The sequence below is a fragment of the Lactuca sativa genome, chromosome 8, assembly GCF_002870075.4.
Source record: "Lactuca sativa cultivar Salinas chromosome 8, Lsat_Salinas_v11, whole genome shotgun sequence".
NCBI lineage: Eukaryota > Viridiplantae > Streptophyta > Magnoliopsida > Asterales > Asteraceae > Lactuca > Lactuca sativa.
The window spans coordinates 45,899,646-45,923,786 of record NC_056630.2 but is presented as its reverse complement, the minus strand read 5'-3'; the positions used below and the strand labels follow the sequence as shown (position 1 = coordinate 45,923,786).

The 24,141-nt window shown below is 35.3% G+C and overlaps 2 protein-coding genes across 45 annotated transcripts; both read right to left on the bottom strand.

Annotated features, from left to right (window-relative positions):
* Positions 1-8,568: 8,568 nt before the first annotated feature.
* On the bottom strand, positions 8,569-10,865 carry LOC111917998 (proteasome subunit beta type-7-B). The gene is made up of 9 exons (XM_023913653.3): positions 10,715-10,865; positions 10,478-10,628; positions 9,936-10,077; positions 9,754-9,850; positions 9,610-9,679; positions 9,412-9,516; positions 9,199-9,297; positions 8,911-8,998; positions 8,569-8,810 (listed from the first exon to the last, which is right to left on the bottom strand). Exons 2-9 carry the CDS (start codon positions 10,616-10,618, stop codon positions 8,731-8,733), a joined length of 822 nt encoding a protein of 273 aa, XP_023769421.1. The 5' UTR covers positions 10,619-10,628; positions 10,715-10,865; the 3' UTR covers positions 8,569-8,730.
* Positions 10,866-13,575: 2,710 nt separating this feature from the next.
* Positions 13,576-20,070, bottom strand: LOC111918019 (uncharacterized). 44 transcript variants are annotated; one of them, XR_006186361.2, is made up of 11 exons: positions 19,670-20,067; positions 19,444-19,563; positions 19,154-19,246; positions 18,534-19,064; positions 18,174-18,245; positions 17,665-17,941; positions 17,402-17,447; positions 17,112-17,157; positions 15,980-16,490; positions 15,078-15,841; positions 13,576-14,681 (listed from the first exon to the last, which is right to left on the bottom strand). XR_006186361.2 is itself a non-coding variant. In XM_042897809.2 (4 exons), exons 2-4 carry the CDS (start codon positions 15,988-15,990, stop codon positions 14,351-14,353), a joined length of 462 nt encoding a protein of 153 aa, XP_042753743.1. In that variant the 5' UTR covers positions 15,991-16,490; positions 16,594-17,020; the 3' UTR covers positions 13,576-14,350. The 44 variants fall into 44 exon arrangements, 2 of the variants coding, with proteins under 2 accessions (XP_042753743.1, XP_042753744.1); XR_006186369.2 differs by having other exon boundaries at positions 18,534-18,609; XR_006186366.2 differs by lacking the exon at positions 19,444-19,563 and adding an exon at positions 17,544-17,592 and having other exon boundaries at positions 17,402-17,450; positions 17,665-17,740; positions 17,891-17,941; positions 18,534-19,246.
* Between the last annotated feature and the right edge of the window lie 4,071 nt (positions 20,071-24,141).

Sequence of the window (24,141 nt, the reverse complement as noted above, 5' to 3'; positions counted from 1 at the left end):
GATGTTTAGTTCATTTGGTTACGGTTATTCGGATTGGTTAATTGAATAATGATATTTTATTTGGTTTGGTTTTGGTTAAATTTTCATTTTTTTTATTAGATCGAAAAAACCAAATAAGCTATTCAATTAATATATAATTTTATAGTTTATATCTATAAATTAACATTTTTTATTTTAATTGATAGATTAGTTACTAAAAAGATTTTCATAACTCATTATTTAATTATTAACCATTATAAATTTATAATCGTTTATATATTGTATTAAAAAACAACTATATTAACCTTCATATACGATTAAAACTATATTAACCTTTCTCTACAATGTATTCATCGACACTTCAAGACTGAAACCAAACCCTATTTGGTTTGGTTATAATTAGTTTTAAGATGCTAAAAACCCGGAAAAAAAAACAAACCGAAACAATCAACAAATAACACCCCTAGTCATCCTAGTCAGCCGGTGGCATCTATTGTGAAAAAATCTTTTTAAATTTTGTTTTTTTACCTTGATGGAACAAATCTAAAACTTGATTATTATTTAATTATGTAACCACTATTGGAAAGGGTTCACACTCTCCAAAATATGCTACGAGAAGAACGGATGGTGATGCATTTATATATGATGTTCTCAAATCTTCTTTCTATACACCATTAAAGTCGGTTTCAAGTTCATATGAGGTTGCAGTTACAAATCAACGCTTATTATGACTAATGGGACTACATCCAATTTGTGCATTTATCTTGAGACCAAATGTGCTACAACAACTGTTGGAATAGTGTCTAAGGCTGCAACTATATTAGACAAGTATTTGATCCGGTTGTGTATGGTCCTTTTGGGTTGCCTTCACCATAGCAACTTGATAGGATGATTTATTAAGAGAGAGTAAATATTATTAATATATTATGAGAATAATATAATGGATAATATATTTGTTATTTGATTAATATAAGTCATAGAATTAATTAGAATTAATTTGGTGACTTAAAGAGATTAATTAAATAAAGGGGTATAAACTGTCAATTGTTTGATAGTTAAGCTTTAGACTGTAAATCCATTAGGATATGATATGGACGAATTCTAAGAGTTTTAGGATAGCTAAAATCGTCCATATAAATATCTAAGGAATGGATTTGGATAGCCTTAAGAGAAGATTATCCAATTAGGGTTTAGGTTGTAACCCTTAAGGAGTCTACAAGTATAAATAGACCCCATGGCATAGAGAATTCGACACCTCTCCTAAAGTAAGAGAACCCTGGCCGAATTCCTCCCCTCTCCTCTCTCCTAAATCATCTTTCTTGCTATTGGTGTTTGTAAGCCATTAGAGGAGTGACATTTGTGACTCTAGAAGCTCCAAGACCTCAAGATCAACAAGGAACTCAAAGGTATGATTCTAGATCTGTTTCAATGTTGTTATTTAACCTAATTAGTCATTAGAAGACTTGGATTCAAAGCATGTTTATTAGAAAGCCTAGATCCAAGCATTAGGGTTTTGCATGCGCACATAGGAAAGTTCTTATGGCTAAAACCCATCAGTGGTATCAGAGTCTAGCTTGGTTTTCTTTAAATTGTTGCTTGATTAACTGAAACAAACTTGCAAAATTCGATTTTTAGGTTTCTGAGTCATGGACTCGGCGAGTTCCAAGGTGGACTCGGCGAGTAGGCCTGACTCGGCAAGTCCAAGCGTCAGGAATGGCCAGATTCGATATTTTTTCATAATTATCTTATGGAAACTTACCTTAATCATAATAGATCAATCTAAATCCGATTTTATGATATATATGACTATTATCTTGATCTAGTTAAAGGTATTTATCAACTAATAAAATATTTAATTTCCTTATATGATAATTAATTAATTATTTTAATTATTTTGGTAATTATCTTTCAAAGAAATCTTGAATAAAATCAAATATAGATAATTAGGATATTAATTGTTAATTGGAATTATTTGTTATTTGATCCTCCATGTTTTAAATGTTTAAAACTTACCCACAAGTTTTGAAATTTATATTTGTGATTAAAAGTTTTAATTTAGACAACTTAAATTTCAAACCCTAGATTTTAAAAGTTTTAAAATACAACCCTATACTAATATAATATTACTAGAATAATATATATATATATGTATAACTAAATGCTAGTCTTACCGTTAGTAGGCCTCATTCACGAAGCCGATCTATAAGGTGGGTATAAGGTTGCGGCCTATAAAATGGCGCTTAATGGGTGTACACTCACACCTACCGCTTGCTTGATTGGTGGAGGGTCGTTAGCCGAACGGGTAGGATAGGGCAACCTCATCCTTTCATTAAAAGTATAATAAGAAATATAAAGTAACTACACATATTTTAAAATTTCCCAATCCTAGTTACTTTAGGAAAAGTGAATTGATGCAATCCCATGAAATTACAGTTTGCACCTTGCTAAGAAGTTAGTGGAGCGTGTGTGGTTTACCAGCACACTAATTGGTTCTAAGCGAAGGTGGCAAAGGGTGATTCATTGTTTATCATAGTTCGATGGAGCGTGTGTGGTTTACCGGCACATCGAATAGGTGATCGTTACAATGAAGGCACCATGTGAATTTGCATGGTAATTCACACCCGCTTTGTGATCCTCGGCATCCCAGTCACAAACAAGAGGGGCATATCGAGATTTAAACATGCCATTGAATAGTTTCAATGAATCTCATCCGAACCTAGGAATTCTAAAAAAAACACTTAGGACTAATAGTTTAAGTTTTGTGATGGAGAATTAGTGAATCGTCATTCACTTACCTTCAATTTATTTGCATGTTAGATTACGGCATCCCTTTTCTAGTATGTAAATGTTATTGTTGGATCCTAGCCCTAATTTTTCTTATTGGGTGATAATTAGGGATTCTTATTCTAATCTATCTTTGTCCTTTCTAATTGTAGATGTCGAACGCAAACAACGCTGCTGCTAGTTCTTTCACGTTGATGAGCCTTTGCCAAAAGGTCACCTTCGATGGAACGAACTTTAGCGAATGGATAAGATATATTCGCACCATTGCTCGCTATGAGGATAAGGAGTATGTCCTCGATGAGAAGCTCGAGAAAATCAACCCCGAAGTTGCTACTCCCGCCGAAATCACCGCCTTTGAAACTCATGAGCGAGATGCAACGAAGGTACATTGCATCATGATCGCTACCATGAACTCCGAATTCCAAAAGTCCTACGAGGACATGTACCCGTACGAGATGCACCAAGACTTATTGGAGAGATACCACCAAAACGCAAGACAAGAGCGTTATGAGATTTTCACCAACATGATTTCCGCGAAGATGGGTCATGGAGAATCTCTTACCGTGCACCTGCAAAAGATGCAAAGGTATGTCGACCGCCTTCGCAAGTTAAATGTTGACTTCGGTGAAGACTTGGCGATCGATATGGTGCTTCACTCTTTGCCTCCGATGTACAACCAATTTAGGATGACCCACCACATGAACAAAGAAGAGGTCACCCTAAGAAAACTCCAAGGTCTCTTGAGGGTCGCTGAGAGCAACTTCAAGGACAAGTCTGTTGCACCTACTCCCAATCCGTCCGCTGCTCCTGTCTTGGCTATTGGTCAAGGAAAGGGAAAGAAGAGGAAAGCTTCATCGAAGAACTATCGCAAGGTGAAAGCCCGAGATGGTGCCTCTTCTAGTGGGACCAAAGTTGATCCTGCTAAGCCCTGCTCTAACCCGAAGGAGGCAGAGTGCCACCACTGCCACAAGATAGGACATTGGAAGAGAAGTTGCCCAGATTACCTGCAAGCAATCAAAGAGGGAAAGATCAAGCCATCTTTCGCAGGTATATACACAATCAAATCTAACGATTCTAATCATGCTATTTCTTGGGTTCTTGATACCGGTTGTGGTTATCACATTTGTTCTAATGTGTAGGGACTAAGAAGAAGTAGGGATGTGGAGCAAGGAAGGATCAATCTAATCATGGGGAACAGAAGATCGTCGCCTGTGACCAAGATTGGAGTGTATTCTTTAGTGCTTAGGAATAGTTTGGTTTTAGATTTGAACAATTGTTGCTATTCGCCAGAAATGGCTAGAAACATCATTTCATTTCATGGTTTATATAGACAAGGATTTAGATTTTCTTTTAATAATGAGAATGGTTCTATTTTGGCTTATCTAAATGGTGTCTTTTACTTTGAAGCTATACCATGTAATGGAATATATGAAACCGTTATGATTGTTGATAACTTAGGAAATGATGTTTTGAATATTGATTCTTCCACTAGTATGGATAAAGCATCCTTGTGGCATTGTCGTCTTGGACATGTCAACAAGAAACGCATAGCCCAACTCCAAAAGGATGGAGTGTTGGAGTCATTCGACCTTAGGGAAGATGACACATGCGAGTCTTGTTTGCTTGGAAAGATGACTAAGTCACCCTTCGCGAGTACATGTGAAAGGGGCGAGGGTCTATTGGACCTAATACATACCAATGTATGTGGACCGTTTAGATCAACCACAAAGGATGGGAACCGCTTCTATGTGACTTTTACCGATGACTATAGTAGATATGGGTATACCTACTTAATCAAGCAAAAGTCAGACACCTTTGAAAAGTTCAAAGAGTTCAAGAATGAAGTGGAGAATCAATTGGGCAGGAAAATCAAGATGCTTCGATCCGATCGAGGAGGAGAGTACCTAAGTCTTGAATTCCACGATTATCTCAAGGAGTGTGGAATAGTTTCACAATTGACGTCTCCTACGACACCGCAGTTGAATGGTGTGGCAGAAAGGCGTAATCGAACCTTATTGGATATGGTTCGCTCTATGATGAGTCGTGCTTCACTACCTATCTCTTTTTGGGGGTATGCCTTAGAGACTGCCGCCCATATCCTTAACCGAGTCCCTACTAAGAAGGTTGCCAAAACACCTCACGAGATGTGGACAGGGAAAGCTCCCTCGTTGGCACATATCAAGGTTTGGGGTTGCGAGGCTTTCGTAAGACGAGATACTCACGACAAGCTTGAACCTCGAAGTGAGCGATGTATTTTCATCGGCTCCCCGCAGACATCCTTTGGATATCTCTTCTATAGACCGAAGGACAATGTTGTCTTCGTTGTGAGGAAAGGAGTTTTCCGAGAGCGAGAACTCATGAGCCAAGGAGACAGTGGGAGGCAAATCGAACTTGAAGAGATTCAAGAGTCGATAGATGAAGGAACCTCTACCGCTGACATTCAACCCGAGGAGGAAACTCCGGTTGAACCGATTGACGAATCCTTACCTCTTAGACGTTCCGATAGAGTTAGAGTTCATCCCCAGTTTTATGGCTTTCATATTACTACCGAAGGGGACACGTATATTAGTGATGGTACACTAGTAACCCTTGATGAACCTAATAGCTATAAGGAAGCCATGGCAGGCCCGGAGTCTGTAAAGTGGAAAGAGGCAATGGATAGCGAGATCCAATCCATGTATGATAACCAAGTTTGGAATTTGGTTGATTACGTGCCCGGACGTAAGACCGTTGGGTGCAAATGGATCTTCAAGAAAAAGACCGACGTGGATGGAAACTTGCACACATATAAAGTGCGATTGGTCGCGAAGGGCTTTACTCAAACTCCCGGAGTTGACTATGATGAGACCTTCTCGCCAGTTGCGAAGATTAAATCTATTAGAGTGATGCTAGCAATTGCCGCATTTCATGATTATGAGATTTGGCAAATGGATGTCAAGACCGCCTTCCTTAACGGAAAGTTGGCTGAGGATGTTTACATGGCTCAGCCAGAGGGGTTTGTGGATCCGAAGCATCCGAATAGAGTGTGTAAGCTTGAGAAGTCCATTTATGGACTTAAGCAAGCGTCTCGCAGATGGAATCTTTGCTTCGATGAGAAAGTCAAAGAGTTTGGATTTGTACGAAGCGAAGACGAATCTTGTGTATATGTCAAAGCCAGTGGGAGTATAGTAAGCTTCCTCGTTCTATATGTCGATGACATATTACTCATAGGAAACGACATCCCGACTCTGCAGGAGGTTAAGTCCTGGCTCGGGAAGTGCTTCGCTATGAAGGACCTCGGAGAGGCTTCTTACATTTTGGGAATAAGGATAGTAAGAGAAAGAAGTAAGAGACTAATTGGACTTAGTCAGAATACTTACTTAGAGAAGGTACTAAAACGTTTTAGTATGGAAAACTCAAAGAAGGGAGAATTACCGATACAAAGTAATGCCAAATTGAGTAAGACTCAAAGTCCGAGTACCGAAGCTGAGATAGCAGAAATGAGCCGAGTACCATACGCTTCCGCAGTTGGCTCAATCATGAACGCTATGACTTGTACTCGCCCTGATGTAGCCTTCGCTTTGAGCATGGTTAGCAGATATCAAGGGAATCCTGGCAAAGCACATTGGATTGCGGTGAAAAACATCCTTAAGTACCTTCGGAGGACGAAGGAATGGTTCTTAGTCCTCGGAGGGAGTGATGACTTGAAGGTGCGAGGGTATAGTGACGCCAGCTTTCAGACCGACAGGGACAACTACCGTTCGCAGTCGGGCTGGGTCTTTACCCTAAATGGAGGAGCAGTGACATGGAAGAGTTCCAAGCAGGAAACCGTAGCTGATTCAACGTGCGAATCAGAGTACATTGCTGCGAGTGAAGCGTCGAAGGAGGCAATATGACTAAAGAACTTCATCGGTGATCTTGGAGTTGTACCTGCCATAAAGGAGCCAATGGAGATTTTCTGTGATAACGAAGGCGCGGTTGCCTTGACCAAGGAACCGAGGGATCATGGTAGATCAAGACATATCGACAGAAAGTATCACTTCATTAGACATCGTGTAGAAGAAGGACAACTCGTAGTAAAGAGGATATCATCAGAAGATAACCCAGCAGATCCGCTTACGAAGGGACTGAGTAGGGTTGCACTTGCAGCATGCTAGGAGTATTGGGCTGAGGGATGATATTAGCATAGATTAGATAGTATTAGAAACGTGTAATAGATAAATGTAATTGACATTTGATGATTAAATAAAGGAGTTTTATTTATGAGTAATGTTACTATCTTATGTTAATTGTTTAACTATTGTTTCACTTTGCATGTTTTGACTTCCAGAATAATTGAATTTATTAGGAATAATCGAATTGTTCAAATGGTCCACAATCGTTCATATGTTGGGAGTAGATATGAATGAAGATTGTCATGAATTGGTGTGTAGAATGTCTAAATGGTGTTAGACATAGCAAAAAATTGTTGCAACGTTCATGAGTGCTTATGAACTAGTTTTGAGCATTGGAATAAACCCGCGCTTGCTGGAATCACCTTATGGAATACGATATAAAAGGTGATCGCAAGACGATAATATCATATAGTCTTAAAACCTAGATATATGATTTGTTATTTGTTAATTGATTGTTCATTGATAATACGAAAACGCATCAGTAACTTGGTGTTATAAAACGTATTGTTGTGTATAGTTGGTCAATGAATAAGTAAATGCATATAAGTCGAAGTTTATCTGTAACTTTTATCTAAGAAGGTAAAAGCAATATCTCGGCCGCTCGAATGATTTGATTTGACTTATGTGCCGGGCCCGGTCAGAACTAAATTGATGTGTTCGATTAAGTTCTATGTCAAATAAATCAGAGATCGAGAAACATAAATGCTTGACTAACCATTCCATAGGATTGTCAGCATGATATCTAACAGAGGACTGTACGTTCCCTTATCTAAAGGACAAGATTGATTAGATCAGAGTTGACAGCGTCTTTGAGAGCTACGATTGCAAACCAAATTGTACTTGTGAATATAGTTACTAGACTTATCCAAGTGGGAGACTGTTGGAATAGTGTCTAAGGCTGCAACTATATTAGACAAGTATTTGATCCGGTTGTGCATGGTCCTTTTGGGTTGCCTTCACCATAGCAACTTGATAGGATGATTTATTAAGAGAGAGTAAATATTATTAATATATTATGAGAATAATATAATGAATAATATATTTGTTATTTGATTAATATAAGTCATAGAATTAATTAGAATTAATTTGGTGACTTAAAGAGATTAATTAAATAAAGGGGTATAAACTGTCAATTGTTTGATAGTTAAGCTTTAGACTGTAAATCCATTAGGATATGGTATGGACGAATTCTAAGAGTTTTAGGATAGCTAAAATCGTCCATATAGATATCTAAGGAATGGATTTGGATAGCCTTAAGAGAAGATTATCCAATTAGGGTTTAGGTTGTAACCCTTAAGGAGTACAAGTATAAATAGACCCCATGGCATAGAGAATTCGACACCTCTCCTAAAGTAAGAGAACCCTAGCCGAATTCCTCCCCTCTCCTCTCTCCTAAATCATCTTTCTTGCTATTGGTGTTTGTAAGCCATTAGAGGAGTGACATTTGTGACTCTAGAAGCTCCAAGACCTCAAGATCAACAAGGAACTCAAAGGTATGATTCTAGATCTGTTTCAATGTTGTTATTTAACCTAATTAGTCATTAGAAGACTTGGATTCAAAGCATGTTTATTAGAAAGCCTAGATCCAAGCATTAGGGTTTTGCATGCGCACATAGGAAAGTTCTTATAGCTAAAACCCATCAACAACCACTTGAACAATAGTTTAAATTTCCCACTTCTAAATATTATAAACACAAATCAACAATACAAGGCATGCAAATCATCTATTTTTGTAAATAATTTCACCTTGGAAGCTTCCAATCACCATAAAAACATTACATAATTTGTCAGAAATGTTCTCTAATGTCACCACTCATTCTTCCATGGTATCTCCACCAACTTCAACCACATGAACAAGCTCTTTCAATGGTATAATCTTTGTGAGCAAGACCTCTACAAAACATCAAACCATTTAACTTATACTTTTCTTCTTCCTTTTTATAGTTTTGACACAAAAGGGTAATAATAGGTTAAAGTCTATGGAATCACTAACCAGCCTTCTTGGAAAATGTATAGCCTCTTTCACTGATGTAAGTACGTGGATTTGGAGTCAAATGATTCCTCAAGTATTCCTTCTTCCCCTGCACCACATAACATTAAAAAAAATAAGTCATTATGTCTAGATTAAGTCAAAAAAGAAACAACCATATATATATATATATATATATATATATATATATATATATATATATATATATATATATATATATATATATATATATCTGTCCACATTAAGTACTTAACCCATAAAGCTCATTAATACAAAGAGAAGGAAAAAAACCTTTTCTATCACACAGACATCTACATTGCTTCCACTTCCTAAGTCATTAAATATGCCAGAGCATATAGCCTTGGTCACCAAGTTCACTCCTTCATCCCTCTGTTAAAAAAGTTAAAAGAGTCGCCAATAATAAGCAATACACCATATTCCCTATATAAAAAAGTAAACTTTTTAATCTTATATAGGTAAAAGGTGGATTAATAAAGAGCATACAGTAAGCCCTTCACGATACTCTGACTCAAAAATGGCCATTGCAGCAAGAGAGCCAGAACCCATTGTGGCAAAAGGGAGAGTGTCGGTAGATCCATGAGGGTAGATCTGTAAATTATGATTTAAGAAGGATCGATAAGTTTAAGAAAAAAGATCCAATTGGGTATTTTTAGATGATTGAAAAAGTGGAGATTTACTCACAGTGTGTAGATGTGGGCCTGTTACATCAACTCCACCAAGCACCAAAGCAGCAGACACATGACCTTGGTAGCTAGGTAGATAAAGTCAAATCAGGAACTTAAAAAAAATAAAAGAAAAAAAATTGTTATTTATGTAGAAACTAACCGGAAAAGATGGGACTTTAATAGTGTAAGAGCTGTTACAACCCTTGATTCACGACCAGTATGATATCTATGGAGCTTCAACTGAGAGCTGATGTTGTCTACCATAAAAAGATATTATCAATTGTGTATACATTGGATCATGTAATATTATAATGTAGCATATATATAGGACTATAAGAGTACCTGTAACAGCTTCTGTATCAGCTGCAGTTCCAGCTCCACAGCAATATATGTTTGGTGCCATGTAATGAATCTTTTCACAGTTTTTGTCAGCAACAATTGGCCCTTCTGTTGCTCTGGTATCTGCTCCAAGAATCACACCATTCTGAAGAAAAATGTAATGAATCAGAGATAAATCCATTTCAAGAGAAACTATTGAAATTATGGGGAGTAGATTGTATCTGTAAACTACAGGTTTGACTAGTTCAGTTGGTTCAAATTTCAAATGTGTGATGCCAAAGACCAGAATGGATTTGATTATGCAGTGAGATAGAGGGATCAAATGAGCTCAATTGCAATTCAAATTTTGACATTGATTCTACAAGTTTTGAAGATGTATAAGCTGATAACATATGCACGTGAAAACTATTTAAAAACCCCTAATTGATGATTACTCCAAAACAAGGAAACCAATCGCCATAATCTCACTTAAAGCCAATGTGAGACGCAAACTGTAAACAGAACAAGCAAGCAATTGAAGATACATAGTAGAAGAACCAGCGTACCTCAAAAATTAAACCAACGATGGTGGTTCCTGTTTTCAAATACGATGGTGATCTTAATCCTTTCTTCGTCAACATATCGTTTCTCCTACACAGGTCGAAACTGAATCCTGTTTTTGGAACATCCATTGTTTCGCTTGGCATCTTCAAGTAACTGGATTTTGAAATATTCACTTTGATCAGAAAATAAATACAAGTTCCACAAAGAACGTATATAATTACCTAAATGTGATAACTTACGAGCTCAGGACTTATGAATCAAGCGGTCGATTTGAAGAAGATCTGCGGGAACAAACTTGAGGAGATGGGAAATAGGAAATCTTGGGGAGTAAGAATGTAAGATAAAAGCAGAACAGAACGACAGCGTTTCCGATAATACACATATGTCAGTTTGACTAGTCAACACTTTTGTGGGACCTCTCGCCTCTTGTATAGGTTTGTTTTAGCAAACAAATCGTAATATAAAATTTTGGGAAAATAAAATGATAAAGGGAAACAAAAAGGGCTAATGCCATTCGTTTTATCCGGCTTCGGTTTAAGACTTCAAAGTGGTGAATTTTTACATGGGATAACGATTTAAAAAAGTAATATATATTTTTTGATTCGTAAATATTTGATCATTCAGTTTTTTTTTATTAAATTTATCATTTCAATTTTTTAAACTGTATACGTTTCAATCATTATGACCGGTTACTACAAGATAACCGGAAAAAATGACTTAATATGGTAATATATTTATAATTTTGTAGACATTTAATCCTTAATATTTTTGTACATATTTAGTCATTGATATTTTTTTTTTCAAAATAAGTCATTTTTGTTTTTGTACTCATTCAGTATACATGGATGATTTCTTTAAGTTTCTCACAACATCTTACGTGTGACGATCATTGATTTTGAACTCATTGGTTGCGTAGGTTTTGTGGTTTGGCTTAGGTCTTGTATTCTGAACATCATAACTTCTTTATACGATATCAGATTTTAAAGATCTTTATATACACGTGTTTGTCTTTTTGAGTCTACTACAACTTTTGTTAAGATTACTTCAGTTAAATGTAATATATCTTTACTTAATATTTTATAAAAAAAAACATCCATACATGCATTCGTAAAAAACATATAAGTATAAAGATCGTAAGTAAAAATATATTACTTTTTAACGGGAGAAATCTAAATGAAAGTTGTCGTCGAGATATCAATGGATATAAGCATCAAAAACCCCAAACATCTCATTAATTAATGTCTCATGTAAGATGTCATGAGAAAAAAAATTCAAAAAAATCATTCACAAGTACTGAATTAGTACAAAAACAAAATTGATTTATTTTGCAACAAAAAAAATTAAGGACTAAATGATTTTATTAAAAAAAACATTCGTACATGCATTCATAAAAAAAACATATAGGTATAAAGATCATAAGTAAAAATATATTATTTTTTAACGGGAGCAATCTAAATGAAAGTTGTCGTCGAGATCGCGATAGATACCCAAACACCTCATTAATGAATGTCTTACTTAAGATGTCGTGAGAAAAACCTAAAAAAATCATTCATGAGTACTGAAAAGTACAAAAACAAAATTGACTTATTTTGCAACAAAAAAAAAATTAGGACTAATTGTGTACAAAAATATTAATGATTAAATGTGTACAAAGTGATAAATACATTATCATGTTGAGTCATATTTACCGGTTAACCTGGAGTAGCCGATTCATAAGGATTAAATGTGTATAGTTTAACAAGTAAATATAGACGAAAAAAACTCAATGACCCAATGTGTACAAATCGAAAAAGATATTACCCTTTCAAGTCATCACCCTTTTTCACATTTATGACATTTTATCCGATTTGGGGTCAAGAGTCGGTCACCTGCATGTGATGTGCCGTGTCAACGCTGAATCGAAAGTTTGCTTCTATGTCCGCATTGATTAGGAAGAATTTCAAAATAGCTGAATCGGAAGTTTGCTTCTATATCAGCATTGATTAGGAAGAATTTCAAAATAAAGGCGCAAAGAAGGATATAAACTGCACAAAACATGGATCGAAATCGAGACCTCTCGCAAAAAAGGCAAGCACCTTTGACATCCAACCGGAGGCATTTTTGTGAACATATGTCCGAATAATAGACTATATCCTCTACATTACAACAAAATTATTATTATTATTATTATTATTGTTATTACTTCTATTTTATTTATTTATTTATTATTATTGTTATTATTATTATTATACTTTTAAATATATAAATGTGTTTTTAAAGCTAAAAAAATATGCTTTTAAATGCATAAGAAACGTTACTTATTTTTACAAAAAAAAAAAAAAGGAATAAAAACGTTACTTATTTTTACTTATATATATAAAGCTAAAAAAATATGCTTTTAAATGCATAAGAAACGTTACTTATTTTATATATATATATATATATATATATATATATATATATATATATATATATATATATATATATATATATATATATATATATATATATATATATATGAGAGAGAGAGCGAAGGGTTATATGGAAAACAAAAAAAAAAACCTAAAAGACCCTAAAAATCATAAAAATATATATATATATATAAAAAAACTTAGAGAATCACAAATTTTTTTTTTTTTTTATGACTTTATATTCTTAAAAATCAGAGCTTTTTTTATAAATTCGTTGAAAAAAAAATTAGAAAATCGATTTTTTACTTTTTACTTTTATTTTGTTTTATTTATTTATTTTGGTGTTTTATTCAAAAAAAAAATCGGAGAAATTATGTAAAAAGTTGCAATTTTTAAGAATAGAAAGTCAAAAAAAAATTGTGATCTCTACGTATGTTTTTTTTTTATGTATTTTTATGATTTTTAAGATTTTTTCAGAGTTTTTTTTTGTTTCCATAGAACTTAAACTTTATTTCAAATTGGTAATTATCCGGCTCCTTATTTATCCAAACTAGAGGGGTTACCCGCGCGTTGCGCGGGGCGGAATGTGTTCGTTTTCTGAGACGAATAATGAAGTACATTGCATAAATTGGTATCTAAATTAAAGTATGTTGCTATTCTGTGTAATTTTCCATCAATCGGATGAATGGAAATGTAATGATAGATCATGCTACCAAAAAAAGTACAATGCTATATTTGAATAGGTTTTTGAAAACAATGAAAATACAATCTTATATCCAGGTAGTTCTAAATGAAAGTACAATGCAATCTACAATAAATACAGAAAGAACGTCTTCATACTTACCCCATCCCTCCACCATCTTCTTCGATTTCATTAACAATAAAAAATGTCATCTAAATGCAAAAACAAAAGTTATAAAAATATTTTTTTAAATATAAAGAAAATAGATTTACAAACAAAAGTGAAACAGAAATATGGTTTTGCTCCATTGCCATTTATCAAGGCTTTGATTCAATTAGTGTAGGAGATCAATTTAATACCTTATTGTGCCTTTAAAAGTTGCCTTGAATCAATTGGATTCTGTACGGCACATCTTCAGTTACGGAAATCACACAACATAGGACATACGCTGCATTAAAGCCTTGTTTCTAAAAAAATAGTTGAATTATTCGTGCATCAAAGTCAAGCTCATAGCAAAAACCCTTAAAACATAATAATCAAATCAATAAAAAGAATTTAAGAAACAACAAAAAAAAAACTAAATTGGTTGTTGATAAGATTACCCTAAATTAGACTTTGCACAAACAAATGGTCCAATCGTTGTGTTTATTTATCCAAAACTCAATAACCATATTTGAAACTCAATCAATCCACAATGACCATTTACTACCGACTGAAGTCGAAAAAGCCACATGAACATCACATGGAACCAACCATTAAAAGTCTAACCAATTTACTGAAAATTTAAAAACATAACCAATCAATTAAAAAAACTTATAAAGAAGCTGAAAACAAATCTGGAAAGCAAGAGAAGGAACGAAAGGGTAAAACAGATAAAGTTGAAGAAAGGTTCGAGAATTTTGTAAAGCTCGTTCTAAATTGTACCTGAAGGAATGGTTGGCAGGAGAATTTTCCCGGTAGAACAACCTGCAAATGTCGAAGAAATGGTAAACGGACGGGCGAGAGCATTGACCATATGGGAGAACAGATGCGTTTTTGTGGCTTTGTAATCGTGATATTCCGGTTTGGAGATAACATTGGTGTTCATGTAAAGCAGCAAAACCATGAACGACTTGTCCGGGGAATCCAGAAGCCCTATGAGTTAGATTTATAACATGTGAGAGATACAGAAGCCAAAGCCCTGTATATTTATATAAAAAAATTATATAATTTAAAAAAAAAAAAAACACTAATAATAAATAAATAAATAAACAAATAGAGAACATAAACTTGTCTTTTATTTTTGTAGTTAATTTATCTGAAAGTAATTCTTACACGTATCCTTAAAAAATGATTGATGTAACACAATGAATGGCAGATAAAAGTTTTATAATGAATGACAGATAAAAATTTTAGTATGATGATATCATAAATCTAAAAAAAACACCCTCCCGAAATAAAACTTATAGCCAATCTATAAACTTCACACCTTTTTCTACCGTTCAAATAAATGGTATCCATCAATAAAGTATGATTAACACTAAGAATTACCGGTATCTTCTATTTCAGAAAACATTTTTAAGACGCGATAAATAATATACACCACTTCATTGTAAGGTGCACTTCTCTTGCAATTGCATCACCCAATATTACTTCTTCCAGGATACAAATCAGTAATACCCTTGGAAAAAAATGTAATGAAACCGTCAGATGTGAACCTAAATTAGAAGAGCAAATTTTATAGAAGATGCAAAAATCAATTATACTTGAGAACCGGTAATGTAATTTAATCTAATTGAAACCTAAAAACCATCCAATGGATACTTGATTCCTCATCATCCAAACAATACAATGCTCCATTTATTATCTGATAAAGCACTCAGAAGACTGATTCCCTAAAAGTAAATGATCACTGTTTGTCTGTTTGTATATATATCAACCTAATCTTCGATTCAGGTAGCTACCTCTTACAAGAAAGAATATTGTAAGTACTATTATTTATATTTTGTTCAATTATCATATTTTCCTTTAGAACTTGTAGATATTTGTAACCTTACTCACATTCAGGCGCCATTTCAATTACAGATCACGATCACTAACAACCTTTAACATACATTTGTTTCTAATTTAATCATAAGATGTAATAAAATCCTATGATCCTAAACTTAACTTTTCAAATTTACTATAAGAGCCTGGGTTTCTAGACCAATTTCAGTCTTGTGAATGTACCAAGTCCAATACCTTTTTTTATTCCTTTATAGAGGATAAAGATAGCACCAAAACACCTAGAAACGCTACTGAAAGGTACCAAAACCCTACGATTGGAAAAAAAAAAAAAAAAAAAAAAGTTAAACAAAAAACTTCAACGATATTGAATTGTTGATAACCTAGACAGACACGCTTATAGATAACAGATCATAAAATTTGATACTAAACATATAATAATATATTACCCTGTAAGCATTAAGCTCGTTCTTAGGTTTCTCCTTCCTCTGGTCAGCCCTACGGTCCACCTCGTCCATCTAACCCGAATCCGAACTGTAATTCGGACTCAATCGTCCATCGATTTTCTGAACAACTTCCCTAAACAACTGTGTGTTTTCTCCCTTCTTAATCTCGTCATAAGCCATTCGAAGCGGCTCTAACTGCATCGAAACATTGCCACATTTGTCGGCGATGAATATCAAGCGCGGAATTTTAGTACGGCCTATGTATAAGGCGGCGTACGCGTCGATATCGAATTGCTCGCCACTGATAATCAGTCTACGTTGTTGCTGCTGCGACAGCGACTCATCGTCAAAGTCGTTCGTGTAGATCTCGTCCGTCATCTGTCCAGATGCTTCCTCCTCTGTCTCCATAATCACAACGCTTCGTAGGGTTTCGTTCCACGAAGGGATTTCGATTTGAAGCTTTCAGTCGCCTGTTGCCCACTTGAGAACTCTCTGAGTAGACTGATTTCCTTTGCTGTATAAAAAACAATACCGAAAATCGTATGAACATTAGGATAAAATAAAAGCAGCGGGTCAATTAATCCCAAAATAGAATCCTGATGAAGAACGAATATAACATGTAGACATCACTTTAGGGCTATTCCGGGAACTGTGAAGGAAGAAAGAAGGCGGCGGTCGAAGATCGACTAATCGTCCGACTTCGACGACGATGGTGGTACGTGGTGGCGAATGGAGGTCCATGGTACCGCATTAGGGGTGTGTCGTATGCGTTGGGGGTGTCTCGACCACCCTTTACCAAATCCTTCTTATATTTCGTTCGGGTTGCGTCATCATGATCAGATGGAGAGAGTATGAGGCGGTGGATTGAATGGCGATAAGGAAGGATGGAAGGAAACCGATTTTTGGAAGGATCCAGATGAAGCGGTGACCATGGTTAAGGAGTTAAACCCATCCTGGTTAGGCACTATTCCTAAGAAGTGCTCTCCTTTATATATATATATATATATATATATATATATATATATATATATATATATATATATACAAGAACTAAAAGAATCGGCTATACTCAACAACCAAAAATGTAATTTACTGCAATTTCTATAATTTGTTAAAAAAAGTGGGAAACCTTCACCTGCCATAGTGATGGACGATGAAAATGGCATGCCACTTAAGCACTCCTAATAAATCAAAACACAACACAACAATCAGTTTTTCATAATATGTTGGGTTTTTATTAAAAAATAGTAAAATAATTCTTCAAACAGACGGGAACAATTTATGTTGTGTAAGATATAAAGGGCAAATATGTTGGGTTTTTATTAAAAAATAGTAAAATATCTTGGGTTTTATGTAACATGCTACTTAATTTACAAATAGAAGGAGTGTCCTTGGGTGTGAAAAGGGTTAATGGATTTCATGTACCTTACTGTGTGATCTGAGTACAGGTTCTCTTTTTGTTCTTCTTCAACTGCTAGCGACAATCCAAGAAGATGGTAGTAGTTAGAATGGATATTGAATTTTGAAAACATAAAAAATTTGTAAGGACAAACAACACTATCTTTACCATTTCCACTAAACTATAAGTTTTTCGCACGCTTCACTAACTCATTTTCCTTGAAAAATAAGATTAAATTTTACTTGAAAATTGACAATAGAATTAAAATATAAAATATAAAATATAATACCATCGTGTTGCATCTCCAACAAAGATTACATTTCTTAAAGCCATACACCTTTGTCCTGCAGCTCCAAATCCAGCAGCTACTAATGCATTTAAAACAACAACAATGTTTGCATCAGGCATCACAATTCCATGATTTTTAGCTCCCATATTTGACTACATTGAAAGTATAATTAGTTTTTTTGTAAACAAAGATTTATTTTATCAATTATCATCATAGAAAAAGATACTTGAAGACGTTTCCCTTTAGCTGATGCTGTTGAATAGATATGCATGCCAGCCTAATTTATAATAGTAAAAAGTAAAAGATCAGTATTCAATAGCTGTATATATTTTTTTGTTAATAGCAACAGGAAACATATGTAAGAAAGATTAAATGGAAGATTCAAGAATCAAGATAAGTTGTTCTTTTTGTTTATTCATGGTGAAAGAGTAAGGGTAAATTGGGAAATGAGAATGATAATCATTAACTGAAAGTTAAGATTTTGCAACATTTCACTTTGATAATTTTACCTAATCATAGCAATATCATTGACATACAAAACAATCCTCGTTCCAAATATCCAATAAAGCAATGATTGTACTCTGTTTTGAACACCAAGAAACAAAATACATAATTAAAAAAAAGGAGCACAAATAATAATAATAATATCAATATAAGGCCGGTATATAGTTTATTTCTATATCTCATATTTCTGTTTTTCTATGTATAAAATATCTTTTTAATACAAAATTGGTTCAAATAAACGTCAATGTATATTTTCTCCATTTATGCGGCCCAAAACATTAATTTTAAGATATTTGTCTATTTCATGTAAATTGGACAGATATTTTTATGAATGCAATGATGTATTATTGTATCATGTATCTAACCTGTAAGCAATTTCATCCATGAAAGTTCTTGCAATACACGTGGAGGTTGCTGATGCAGCCCAAAACATTAATTACTCTGTATTTTGAAATAGTTAAGTATCATAACATAACTACATCCATGTACCTTTATCTTTCAAAGGCTTTAAGTCACTTCTTACTCTATGGTAATGTAATTTTTCACTGGAGTTGGAGTTTGAAAGAAAAGAAAAATGGAAAAGCTCATGTTTGACCTGAATAACAATGTATGTGGAAGCCTCGTTGACATCCACCTATAACCAAAGGGTTCTATATTCAATTCTTTACCTTCATGGTCAAACATTTGATCATTATGATGAATTCAAGGTTATTAATTTCATAGAGTGATCCAGTCAGGATAGGCATATCCAAGAATTCACCCACTTAAATTTTTCACAGGGTACCCAAAAGATTCTATTTTAATATAGTTTTATAAGGTGAACAATTTACATAATAGAAGAACGGTAACATTTAACATGCTCTTTCTTCTCTCAAGCATTTTATCAAACACCTGGTCTGCACATATAACTTTTGGACCTGTTAATCTAGAATTATATATGTTGCTATATAAAAATGAACAAATTTCAAGCTTCACAGCAACGAACCTTAATCGGATGAAAAACTTAATCACCAATAAAAAAAGAATATGCTTCCAGAAGAAACCGCTCCCCCTCCATCAAGTGACAACATCAACGACTCTACAATAAGAAAAATTCAATTTTAGTAATCCCTAATATGGAACATTGAACAAAATTTCATCAAACCTCCACAGAACAAACATGAATAAGGTAGCTATTGGGCGAAGGAAACGACAGTGTTTATAGTGCGGAGTTTCTGTGGTGTGGAATAGAGAAAGAAAAAGAAAAGAACAGTGGAATTAATTGCAGATGGTTACGATGAAGCCATTTGATGTGAAGATCAATGCATTGCACTCAAAACTTCGATTGAATATCGAGCTGTTTGAGAGAAGCGGTTGGTGATGTTCAATCTCTAGATGATGTCGGTCGTAGAAGAGCTGAATATTCGAGGTGTAGAAGAAAAGGAACATAGTGAGGTGGTGGTTTGCAGGCAGCTAGGGAATGCAAGGAACGAAAAACAAATTAGAATGGTGGAGAAAATACCTTTCAATCATCGTCGACACAGGTGGTGGCTTCGAAGAAACAAAGAGAAGGGTTGGATGAGAAGCGGTGGAAGTACTGCAACATCAGCAACCCACCGACGGATCTGCAACTCACCGACGGAGGCTTTGGCGGAGGCGGTGTCGCAACAGAGAGGTTTGGTGGTGAACGAAGAAGAAGATCTGTGTGATTGTAATAAAAAAAACAGTATAGAAGAAACAGAATACGCGAAATCGAGATTTGAAACCCTAGATACAATCACTCTCAAGCAACAGGCAGACGCCGATTTTGGATAAGAAGAAACTGGAAGATCGATTAACCTACGGGTGTAGATAAAATGACCGGGAAACGGGAACTGTGTATTCCAACATGTCCGCACAAAATATCGGTGTTGACATAAACTGATCCAGAGACGAATTTCAACATACATATATAGAGGGCCATTCTTGACAAACAGCACACAACTTCACTATTCCTAAAAGTATCCATCTTTAATATATATATATATATATATATATATATATATATATATATATATATATATACTAGTTGTGAAACCCGTATGTTATACGGGTTGGATAAAACAAAAAAATTAAATATGAAGGTTTAAACAAAAATTTATTTAAATTTGAAATTTAAAATTTGAATTTAAAAGGAAACATATTCAATAGTATATGAGTTGTAATATTGTAATTTAATTGTTATTTGCAATTAAAGCAATTATTAATTGAGTTGTAAATATGATGTGTTAATTAAAAAAAGATAAACAATGAGAAAATGACAAATGGGAAAAAAAATATTCAAAAATACCAAAAAATGACATGTGTCCAAGTTAATGAGAAAGTGACATGTGGCAAAATTATTTTCATTTATTAGGGAGGATATATATATATATATATATATATATATATATATATATATATATATATATATATATAAAAGAATAAGAATGAGATATTCTAAAAACTCTAGAAATAATCTCATAAAACCGTCAAACCCCTTCCCTAGGAAGGTTCTGAAACATCATGCTCAACTATTGAACAATTGTATTTTAGCCCCTTGCAGTTTTAATTAATTCTTTTAATCTCAAAATTAAGTCCGATTAATTTCTGATTAATATTAATTAAATATTGGTATTTCTAATTAATATATTATTCTTATAATATATTAACAAATTATTTATTTCAATTTGTCAATCAAATAATAAATTCAACCTTTCTCTCCAAAAGTCATCATGTCTGGTTGCTAGTTTTGAGGACAACCTAAAAAGATTTTGCTACTATCAATTTACGTATATACCAAACATAATTATGGGCTTACACACTTAATCCAACAATTTACATGTAACGACATCTCATTAGGGTCATATCTAAGTTTGGAAGTCCTTGTCTTAACCATTAAGAGCTTTTGTGGGATTTTGGCTCTATGTTGAGTACGTTGGGCGTACATAGGAGTACGCTCAGCGTAATGCATGGTTTGTGCAACTACAACATGTACCTTGTGCTTCGAGGGTAAGTACGTGGGGCGTACTCCCCATCATGACAATTTTGGGCCTTTTAAGGTTTGGACCTTGTTGGGTCATTGGACTTCTGACTTTGGGTCATGAATGGACTAAGGTTTTTCTTGGAATTAGGTCCATGTTGGTTTTTGGGCTCAATTAGGAAGATGAGCCATATTGTGTAACATCCCAAAAATCAATACCAAAAATTTCTTTTTAAAACATTAAATAAACCATAAGTATAAAGACAGATATATCAAATTAAGGTATCATTTCAAAACATGTTCTAATTATCAGAGTAAAAACATCTCAGGCTAAAACTTCTTGGTGTGTGCCATGCGATCATCGCGAGCTCTTCACTCCGCTACCGGAAGTACCTGAAACCAAGACTGAAAATCGTAAGCACGAAGCTTAGTGAGTTCCCCAACCTACCACATGCCACAGACGCATAACCATATACACATAACCACATACTGGGCCCCCACCCGCTGAAACGGGCCTTACCCAGCATCGGGCCCCACCCGACATCAGGCCCCGCCTGGCATCGAGCCCCGCTCGGTATACAAATCTATCTCTCTTAGGCCCTGCCTATCTCTGGGCCTCGCTCGCTATACACATACATGCAATCAAATGTCATACTAGCGCATAAAGAAAACATTATATATTGTACTCATGTACTAAGGCCTCGCCTATCTTGGGCCCCGCCCCTGGTCTGCTACTGATGAGTTATAGAACCCCATCCACACTCCTGATGTTAGTGAGATACGGGCCCTCGCCCACACTCACTTCTCTCCTAACATGGGCCTCGCCCCTACTCTACTAATATTGAGATATGGAAGCCCATCCATACTCAGCTAGTGATGAGATACGAGACGTCGCCCACACTCACCTCCCTACCAGGCATATACAAGTATCACAAAGACAACAGGTATAACTAACATACAAACATTCCTTGGGCACCCGCCCGACATCGGAACTTGGTCCGGAATCACATACTAGCATACAATGCCTAGGGCTAACCCCCGAGTCTTCCTACTCATAAACTACATGGGTCAAAATTGTAGCCTTATACCCATTCACATAGTGAGGAGACTCACCTCGCACAACTGAAGACTGGGTGAAACCTCCGGCTGCTATTCAACACTTCCCCGAACTGCTGTTCCCCTAGCTCCCCGAGCTACCAATACCAACATAACACTTCCAGGTTGACTTGACTTGTCGAGTTGCTCCATCAACTCGCTAAGTTCAAAAGCTCATAATCATGCAATCACGAACCAACTCGTCGAGTCAGACTCTGACTCGTCGAGTTCCCTGGCTAACCAGACTCGTGACCAACCGAGTCAACTCGCCGAGTTATTCCCCTGACTCTCCGATTTCACCCATAACCGGAAAACAAGACAACTCACTTAAACTCGTACGAGGGTACGCTACCGCGTACTCAGCATAGTGTCGACACTTCGGATGACGCATGCAGTGACGATTTCGGAAGCAGTACGCGCTGCGTACTGCAGTACGCCCCGCGTACTCCGAGGCTCCAGCCTCTATAAAAGGGATCCGAAGGCAGCCGAGAGTTTTGTTCATTTCTTCTCTTCTTTCTCCCGTTTTGCATCGTTTTGCGTGCCAGAAATACCCCGAAGCCCCGGTATCATACTCTAGCCCCGAGGCAAGTCCCGAGATCCCGAAGATCCCGAGAAGTGCGGTTCCCGAGCCGAAGCTCTGCCCGCGAGAAGTTCGATTTTTGTGAAGATCTTCCAGATCTGCTGTGGATTACTACTTCTGCAAGTCGTAGTGCTGTCCGATCATCTTCTGGTCAAGTGAGTGTATACTACCTTTCATAAACACGATAATAATACAAGTATGGTTCGAGTGTATTAAGTATATTGTTGTTTATAGGTGTGAGTGTGTAGTTATTTTCTCTCTAACACAATAATACGAAGTATTTTATATAAAATACGTGCTATGTGTATATATTTGGTTGTGTTATGTGTGAATGAGTATTCGCTCTCTTCTATCTTATAGATCTGATTATTTCTCTATGAGATATGTGTTATGTGTGTGTGCCTCATCTGTTATGTGATATATGTGTTGATTAAAGCATGCTATACAGGTTTTTAAACTATGGATACAAATGTATATTTTTATCTACTAATATGTTGGGTAGAACATGGGTAGACAGTTGGTGTGTAATAAACAGATGAGAGGCCTCGTTGTTGTTTGATTGAGTCATCTAGCGGAGTTTAGATGACGACCACTGGCTATTCTAGACAGTCTTGTGGAAACATTAGCAGGTTCGCCACCTGTAGGTGTTAATGAACTTGAGTGTTCATTTGCTGTACTCCATCCCCCTCATGGTTGCGTTATTTGACTTATATTGTTGAGCTACCCCCGAAGCATGTGTTGTCGCCCCGATGAAATATTCTTAGACTAGGTCCCTTATGTTAGTTGTTTTAGGGACATTAAAGTGAGAATAACGGGAATGGGTAATTGGGTTATTGTTGGTTGGTGAAAATTAAATATGATATTTATTGTGGGTTGAAAACCCTATATGCTCACCAGGCTCCCAAGCCTGACCCACTCAGTTTTAAATTGTATTACAGGAAGTGGCGGAAGGGCATGAGATGGATGAACCATCAAGTTGTTTTGTTTACAAGTCTGCATATGTTTATATTTGTTATATGACTTGTAATGTATTCGTTTATGCTTATTGGTCTGTATCGGAACATGACACCCCGAGTTTTGATTATAATGAAAATACATTTCTTTTATGAGATGCTTCGGTAAACATTGTTTTATCATATTTTGTTTTTGGGAACAAATTCCGCAACTCTTTCAAATCAAAAGGATTTACTCTGAAAATATTTAAAAGCATAAATGAAAATCGGTCTTTTCTGGCCGAGATTTTGGGGATGTCACATATATGTTGGTTGTGTTTACTTTCATCACTATTGTCATTGTTGTTATGATACTATACATGAAG

What these genes read in the sequence shown, in the direction of transcription:
- LOC111917998 (XM_023913653.3), bottom strand. Translation starts at nt 10,618, where the DNA reads ATGCCAAGCGAAACAATGGATGTTCCAAAAACAGGATTCAGTTTCGAC. An exon ending in CAGGCCCACATCTACACACT is followed by an intron (nt 9,517 to 9,609) that starts GTGAGTAAATCT and finishes CATAATTTACAG; the next exon opens with ATCTACCCTCATGGATCTAC. An exon ending in TACATTTTCCAAGAAGGCTG is followed by an intron (nt 8,811 to 8,910) that starts GTTAGTGATTCC and finishes GATGTTTTGTAG; the next exon opens with AGGTCTTGCTCACAAAGATT.
- LOC111918019 (XM_042897809.2), bottom strand. An exon ending in CTATAAAGGAATAAAAAAAG is followed by an intron (nt 14,728 to 15,767) that starts GTATTGGACTTG and finishes ATAAATATACAG; the next exon opens with GGCTTTGGCTTCTGTATCTC.